Raw genomic sequence first — 8,433 nt, 5'->3', positions numbered from 1 at the left:
GGCGTGAGGGGGCCTGTCACAATTCAGCTTGGACTCTGTGACGGTGTTTTTTCTCTCTGTGTCGGCTGTGGTCTCTCTTGACGCTGATGCAACCACCACAGACTGTTTAACATGTTCAAAGAGATCACTGTTCTCTGGCCACATGTCAACTTTGTGCATCACAGCGGCGCTATGCTACAGAAAATGTTGGCTAGCTTCCCTACTGCACTACTGCTTGCTGCACATGTTCTCTTATTGTCTGAGCCAGACAGACACACATACACACACACTGAGGATATAAATAATATATGACCCTCCCTGGGAGAAACATGATGACAGATTATTTTCGTTCCCTTTACGTCAATCCAAGATCTTCATCTGCTGCGCTGCAATCAATCCATTCCCCTCAGATGTATAATTACAATACAGGAGATGGTCAATCCATTCGCCATATCTCTCAGATGTATAATTACAGCAATGTGAGAGTATTCATTCTTTCATAGCACACACACCCACAGACACACCCTTGCAGTACATACACAGAAACACACACTTGCAGTACATACACAGAAACACACACACACACACACACACACACACACAGGCTTTACATCAACAAGGCCCTATAAATGGTCCCTTCCGGATTGAATTACTTGTATGTAATGAACTCCCTGCCTGTTTGAAAGATCTGGAGAGATGTACAGTAAGCTATGGTCCACATCTGATAGTGGCTCAAAGAGGCAAAATAGACAGACTACCTAATTGACTCTGAGCACACAACTGGTAGGAGTACAATACTGTGGGTTTGACCTCAAGCCAATGAGACACACCATGGCCAGAGGTTAAGGCTAGAGGGGAAAGAGTTTAACCACCTTCTCTAAAGAGGTGGTGTAGGCTACTGTGTTAATGTCCTATGGGTCTAAGCCACAGGAAGGAGTCATTCCTAACAGTTCACACATTTAAGTCTCAATATCTGTACTCGTCAGTCTTTACCAGAATAGAAATCATGAATTCACTTGATATTCTTATCAGAAAATGTAGTTAACGTACCAAGGAGGTAGCTTTCACGTGGCAAGTGAACCTATAGCTAGCAGAAGCAGCTCATCCTCTATTTGGCCCGATCCCGTTCACTAGGAGGACAGAGTATTGACCTCCCAGTTGCTTCATGGGGAAACGTGAGCGTTGACTAGAATTCAGCAACGACTCTTCACCATGTCGATAGCCATTTGTGATATTTCTATAGATACACTGCCCTATCTTTTGTTCGGTAAAGGTAAAAGTAGACAGTTTTAGTCTTTCATTTCGACTTTTCAATCCTTGTTTTTGATTTATAAATGGGAGTAACCATTAAACGTGCCTGGTTATATTATTATTATTATTATTATTATAGACGACTGCTCTCGTTCCAGTGTGTGAACGATGATGATGTGCATTATTATGCAGACTCGCTAGTACTAGCTGGTGCAGCTGTAACGTTAGCCAGCATAGCTAATAGCCACTGCCGCTAGCTAACGTTACCGTTAGCTTGCAACCGGTGCAATAACGTCACAAAATCTATGGCTTGCATCTCACGCCAAGGGCAACAGACGAGCCCTTCCAGGGATCTAGGCAGTGTGTACAGTTAGCTAGCCAGAATACACCTCGGCTGACCAGTAAACTGTCACAGTAACTGTTAATGCGCGTCAACTGCATCCTACAGTCCCGATAGGTAGTCGACGCTCCTGTGTGCTGTGGTCAAGAGATCCCTGATACGTTACCGTACCTCCAAAATGAATCCGAGAAGAGGGGAGCTTTTCCTCCGTGAGAAACAGCCAACGCCGGGACCGCGTAAAAGGGTCAATATATGCCATACGAGATGGCGTCCGTTGAAAACATCGTGTGCTGCTGTCCCTTCCGTCGCCAAGGAGATAGCTAGTCCGTCTCTTGCTGTAGGTGAAGCCCTGTATGCGCCTGCACCGCGATCGGGGCTGAGCTAACGGAGCGTTCTGCTGTCAGCTGCGGTCGGAGCCACATCCTACTACCCTCCCTCTGCCGCCCCAACCCGGAAGACATACACCAGCTCTGTATAATCAAGGAGGCTCTGTGCATAATCTTGCATAATGTCCCGGATTCTGATCAATCAATCAATTGCTTTTCACAGTTACACCCCCTCGTGTCTGTAGAGGCGACAGTATTTTTTTCTTCAGAAATGCTTTGTCTACCCTTCTATTACAGATCTTGACATTGGGAATACTACCCAATTTATTCAGTCAAATCTTAAAGTGCCGTTGTGTTGTTTCATTTGTGAGCCTCCCAGATAAAACTGGCATGCCTCCTGGCTACCCCCCCCTAATAATGTAATGAGCAGCTGAGTCTCAGCCACAAGAGTGCACTGGAATGAAGGCAGAGCTGAGTGTGAAATGTGAGCCGGTGGTCCCTTGGGGTATGCGTGCGCCCACACACGCGCTCGCGCAAGTGAATGATCTGTCTGTCTCTGTTGCTCTCACTCTCGCACAACTGAAAAAGTGTCATGCACAGTAATTCACACAGACCGATCTATATGTCACATTATTGGCTACACAAGAGCTGTCAGCGCACACGCACACACACACACGCAACCTATCCACATACTCTTTCACACACACTGGTCACAAGTCGATGCCCTGCCTGACAGATCAATAGGTCAGACTGCAGGCTGAGGCATTTTGGTTCACATACAGGGAGTCACTGGAGCAAAACACTGTACCATATCTCTGTTATAAATATCAGCTTTTAGAAAAAAAAATGTTTCTATAGCTATGGCCTATTCTCTTCTCCAACTCACCAGATACCAATATAATTTCTGGAGAAACATCCAGATAGAGAGGCTTCTCCCCTCTTGGCATGAGCTGTTTGATGACGAATAGAGGTTTCAAGACTGAAAAATTTAAGGTACATCTAATTTTTGATCACAAGTCTTGTTGGAACCATGGGGTGTCGAGATTTCTAGCTGGAGTGTATTTGAACAGAAACAAAATCACTCTAGGTCTCATGTTGCTCCAGTCTGATAGGTGATGTGTTTATAAAGACAGGACTGCATGGGGTCCAATGTCCCACAGTTACAGTAGACAGCACACAGTTTAACTTTGCTCATAAAACATTGATATACAGTATGTTTGCAACTGAGCTGCAACAGAGTCTCCAGTAAATACTTTATTTATGTGGAGCTTGTAGCAGAAGCCTGGCAGTGCTGAAATATGGATGAGATGTCAGGAGAGACCCTCTGAATCAGCAGTATCCCCAGTAAATATGGCCATGTGTTCACCCCAGCACTGAACCAGACCAAGGCAGTTTAGAGAAACACACACACACACACACACACACACACTGCGGCAGCTAGAAGAGAGTTTGTTTTGACCAGGGCGATCTCTGCTGTATTGAGAAGTCTGCAACTGTCAGGTTGTACTCCATGTGTAAGGTCCTAAACTATTAATGATTCTGATTGTTGGAAGAGTTCCCCACTGTTGGTCACAACAACCCCTCTGTTTCTGAATTATTAAGCCATAGCACATCTATCTACAGTCTAATTCAAAATTAAACATGATTTAGAATTTTGACTAGCCTACTTTCAACTCTCGGAAGAGAGGCATGCAGCATAAAACATGGAGTGATAATTTTGAACAGGCCAGGATGTTGTTGCCCTCAAACACATATTTAAAAGATGGTAGCCTAATAGCTGTGCCTGACTTACCTGGCCCGTGTCAGTTCGGGCCTCAGTACCAGCACCTCAGATTTTGGGGAGCTGCATACCTGTTCCTCTGTAAAACAAAGCAACAAAACAACAAAATTAAAATAATGTGATGATGTCCTTAGAAACGCACATAATCACAATGTAGTCCTGGGTCAAATACATAAATATTTGAAAATAGCCTACTCAGTTGCACCTATAAGCCAACAGATAAAAGTCTGAAATATATATTTTTTGTGTGAAGGCCTACAGTAAATATATCGTTTTTGTGTGAAGGCCTACAGTAATATTGGTCTATATTGTTTTTGTGCAAAGGCCTAGTAAATATATTATTTTCTGTGAAAGCGCACAGTGTGGAATGCATGTGCACTCGCATCCTGTTTAGAGAACTGCCTCAGGAAGACCACATGATTTTCCATTGTAGCCCTGGGTCAAATAATACATAGGTCAAATATCTGAACATAGGTGCCATTGATCTACAAAAAGACACATATAATGAGTGGATTTCATGGAATAATACTTATTAACAGTGAATAATCTCTATAGCAATGTCATTTGTGAATTACTGTGAACAGTCTAATAGGATGAAGTAGGTGCAGAAGCTGGATTTAAAAGCATGCCCTGTTCACTTTGAACAGGGCATGAACCCTGTTCACTTTCCAAGGAAAGGACCTTCTACTACTGCATATCTCTGTTTTGGAGCTATAACCCTTTTAGAGCACTTGCATTATCAGCTCCATTACAGAACAGGATCCCTGTCAGTCTCACAAGCCTGGCTGCAGCTGGAGCCCATGAATGGGCACTACAACTCAGCACTATACTGACTATAGAGATTTTTGTGTGTGTGTGTGTGTGTGTGTATGTGTGTTTGTATGTGTGTGTGCTTGCGTGAATGCTTGAGAGAGAGAGAGAGAGAGAGAGAGAGAGAGAGAGAGAGAGAGAGAGAGAAAGAGACTAGATTGTGAAATCAATCCTCCAATAGCTTCTGACAAAGAATGCAGGTTCACAACATAGATATGTATGTGTGCCTAATAATACTGATTAAACATTGAGTAATACATGCAGAATCTGAGATGTGTAAGTATGTGAGGGTATGACAAAGAGGGGTTCCTCTCTATTCATTTACTCAATGACATTAAGATTGTTTCCAAACATACTCCCTGTTCCAAGTAAAATAAGATGCAGTGAGAAATGTAATCGTATAAAGTTATTTACATTTGAAAACATTTCCCAGGTCCACTGACTAGAAGAGATTCCAGACGGCTGAATATAAAACCATTGAAGGCAGGTCTTGGACGGGTAGATACTTTTCTATCATAATGAAAAAACACCATTTTAACATTGTACTTTCATTTGAGAGATATTACAGAATACATAACATAGTACATGAATATAATATAACATACATTCATTTGAGAGATAATACAGAATAGATAACATAGTACATGAATATAATATAACATAATAATATAAGTGATCATAATTGATAAGATTACAATAAAATTATATAAAGGAAATCCAGCGTCAGGTTGTTGAATTTCATTAGTCTAGTTTCATTTCCGGGTCAAACGGATGTTTACCAATCCGACATCACTTGTGGCTACATGAGTTAGCTAGCTACAGCTGGCTAACAAGCTTACGAAACATTTAGGAATACGGCAACGGCTAAATCAACCGGTTTAAAATCATGGCGTCCCCAAACTCTGTTCCTGCAGGAAACAGAGCAGGGATTATAACGGCAACGACCTCTCCAGCAGGTCGAGCACAGAGTCTTGTCGCTACTAGCCCAGCTGCGCTCCGAGGGAAGAAGCGACCTGCCAGCCCTGCAACCTCTCCAGCCACACAGGCCAGTAGCAACAACAGCAAGAAAAGAAAAGTACCGTCTACAAGTACCCCGACACAAGTACAGGTACAGATACATTCAGATAAACCTGTTGATGGCGAAACACTGCACCTTTGTCTGAACAGTACGCTAGTTTCCTTGTAGCTGTTTGAACAACAACGTGCCTCATGAGATCAGGTGGAGCGGTGGAGGGTAAACTGATTGGAAAACGATTCCCCCCCTTCTCTAGATGGTGACCGTGGAAGCAGTGTCCGAAGGGAAGTCAGTGGGTGTGATAGATACTGCTGGGCCAGCCACCACGGACCCCGTTGTCAAGCCACTACCTTTCAAAGACCCCAAGTTCACGGTGAGAAGGATACATGGGAAGGCGTACAGACGCGCACAACTCAAAAATTGATTAAAAGTATTGGGTGCCAGGTTCAATAACATATCTTGGATTGGAAAATACCAGCACTCACTTATGATTTCTCGGTCTTCTTTTATTAAAGGAGTAGTAAAGGGAAAATGCATGTTTAGACCTGTTTTAAGGTTACTTATGATCATATACAATGGTTCAGATCAAAACGTTGACAAAACTAGCACTTTTGAGAAAGTCTGATAATTGCTCTACCACCGTTTTGGTCATACAATGGATGTGGGTGGGCACCGTGAAAAACCATTCAAAAAACATGTTAAACTCTCAATTTCAAAGACAAGACAAGAAACTCACAGAGGTGTTAGTTGGCGTTCTGACATATAATTCGCCATAAAGAAAGATTCTAGTTAATCTGGAAAGGCTTTTTTAAATATTTAGCATAGAACTATTTAGTCGCAGCACATACGTGTGTAAACTTCCGCAAACTAGGTAGCCTAGCAACATAAACAATAACAATAGCTACCGTAAGTAGTTCTGCTTCCTGAATCCCCTCTGCGGATTGATCTACACATCTACAACGGTCGCTTCAATACAAGTCAATGGATTTAATAAAATGATCAATAAAACCCTACAGGATTCATACTTTGCTGCGAATTTGATGTCAGAACACCAACGGACACCAATTAGTTAGGAGGATGGGATAGATAAAGGTATAGATGGATTATGTACATGCTATATGGATATTAATATGCTATATATGGATATTAATATGCTATAGATGGATATGAATATTGTCTATGGCAACGCCGCGCAGGTGAATGGGAAAATAGGACAAACAAACACTGCTGCGCATGTGAGTTGGGCTACAGGAAGTAAACTTTTTCAGCTTCATGCTCTGGTTGAGCCATGGATGTATTGGGTTGAGCAAATGTCATTAGAATGAACGTGTGGCCATTTTTCAATGCCACGGTTCTTTTAATACATCCATGTTTTGGCCTCGTTATATTATGCACCACAGTGCCACCTGGTGTTTATTTTTTGATATTGCAGGATATCCACAAATTATTTGTCACTTTCGTTAACATCGGAACACTTCCTTCTCTAAATTAAAAAAGCCTCATCCACCTGCTCATAACAACTCATGCTGACGGCATCCATTACGGATGGGCGTCTGCGCTCACCGGTTGCCCTTCTAGTTTGTAATGTGGTCTAGATTGTGTTCATAAATAAGGCCGGTATGTTACATGTCTTTTTGTGCACTTCCCTCCCTATCTTTTCCAAATCTCATTCCTCTCCCCTCCTTTCCTCTGCAGCATTCAGGGATAGGTGGAGCAGCGGCTGGGAAAAAGAACCGGACTTGGAAAAATCTGAAACAGATCCTGGCTGTGGAACGGACATTACCCTGGAAGATCAATGATCCCAACTGTAAGTCTCTCTCACTCTCTTTGAGTGCTTGTGTTTGTGTCTCTGTATTACATTCTGCATTGATCTAACGTGGAAACATTTAGAAAATTCCATTATTGACTGGTTGAGTTTGACCTACATGTATGACTTCTGTGTTCACAGACTACAGCACTGATGCCCCTCCTTCCTTGAAGCCAGCCAAGAAATACTCAGACATCTCTGGACTCCCTGTGAGTAACTACGGCATACTAACACACACACACACACACACACACACACACAGCATGTTTCTAAATGACCATCATGTGTCTTCACTGTTGAGGTTAAATTATTCAACAAGTTTCATCCACTCCATAATAGTTTCCAAAGAGCACTGCACGCCACGCACCTGCTTCTGACCCCACTGTGAGCCGCTCTGACTCGTCCCACGTGTCTCCGCAGGCTAACTACACAGACCCCCAGACCAAGCTGAGGTTCACATCCGCTGAGGAGTTCTCTTACATCCACCTGCTGCCCACTGATGTGGTCACTGGCTACCTAGCACTACGCAAGGCTACCTGCATCGTGCCCTGACGGCTCCCACAAGGCAGAGATCCAGGACCAGAGCACCAGTCTCCAATCATTGTGACAGACATTAGGTGCCCTGACTGTATCAGCGGTGTGGAGCAGCCTTGTTACATGTTTTCTATGGCACAGAAGGATGTGATAATAGGGTAATGTAGAGGTGGACCAACTGTGAGGTTTACAGCGGATGACTCACTCTCTCAACAAAGGAAAAGTTCCGGAAACCTCGGACTGTCTTCCTGTAGCACACATACAGTTGAAGGAGATGCACTGGCGTCATAAGAGACAGTATGCTTCCCAGTCGTTGTTGACATGTGCGATGGTATGAGCTGAATATTTTGCATTCATACCTGTTTGGAATTTGCTCTTGTCCTTTGTTGGATTGAAAGAAAAACTAGAGGATAAGTTAAATAAATGTTAAATAAACAAGTTGAATAAATGTTTGTGTATTTGAATTAGGGCTGGGAGTCCGAACTTCGGGATTCGAATATAATTCGAATATTGACAGAAATACTGGTATTCGAACGAATATTAGGCAGCCCTTAATATTCGAACCTGTAAGTTTTGTAAATGTGTTGGCTA

General features: G+C 42.9%; 2 protein-coding genes across 2 annotated transcripts in view; one reads left to right on the top strand and one right to left on the bottom strand.

Annotated features, from left to right (window-relative positions):
• Window positions 1-1,872, bottom strand: part of galnt1 (UDP-N-acetyl-alpha-D-galactosamine:polypeptide N-acetylgalactosaminyltransferase 1) — a gene marked incomplete at its 3' end in the record, with an annotated part of 32,744 nt that extends 30,872 nt beyond the window's left edge. Inside the window, exon 1 of the mRNA XM_084442612.1 lies at window positions 1,742-1,872. The remainder of the gene's footprint in view (window positions 1-1,741) is intronic.
• Window positions 1,873-5,297: 3,425 nt separating this feature from the next.
• On the top strand, window positions 5,298-8,155 carry ino80c (INO80 complex subunit C). The gene is made up of 5 exons (XM_084442668.1): window positions 5,298-5,594; window positions 5,758-5,874; window positions 7,197-7,308; window positions 7,450-7,517; window positions 7,729-8,155. Exons 1-5 carry the CDS (start codon window positions 5,373-5,375, stop codon window positions 7,858-7,860), a joined length of 651 nt encoding a protein of 216 aa, XP_084298794.1. The 5' UTR covers window positions 5,298-5,372; the 3' UTR covers window positions 7,861-8,155.
• Window positions 8,156-8,433: the final 278 nt, after the last annotated feature.

The sequence above is a fragment of the Borostomias antarcticus genome, assembly GCF_949987555.1.
Source record: "Borostomias antarcticus genome assembly, chromosome: 8".
NCBI classification, from domain to species: Eukaryota; Metazoa; Chordata; class Actinopteri; order Stomiiformes; family Stomiidae; genus Borostomias; species Borostomias antarcticus.
This window is presented reverse-complemented; position numbering and strand designations above follow the sequence as displayed.

Excerpts from the sequence above, each read along its gene's own strand:
- ino80c (XM_084442668.1), top strand. The coding sequence starts at position 5,373 with ATGGCGTCCCCAAACTCTGTTCCTGCAGGAAACAGAGCAGGGATTATA. Across the intron at positions 5,875-7,196 it reads TCAAAGACCCCAAGTTCACG|CATTCAGGGATAGGTGGAGC; the intron begins GTGAGAAGGATA and ends TTTCCTCTGCAG. Across the intron at positions 7,309-7,449 it reads GAAGATCAATGATCCCAACT|ACTACAGCACTGATGCCCCT; the intron begins GTAAGTCTCTCT and ends CTGTGTTCACAG.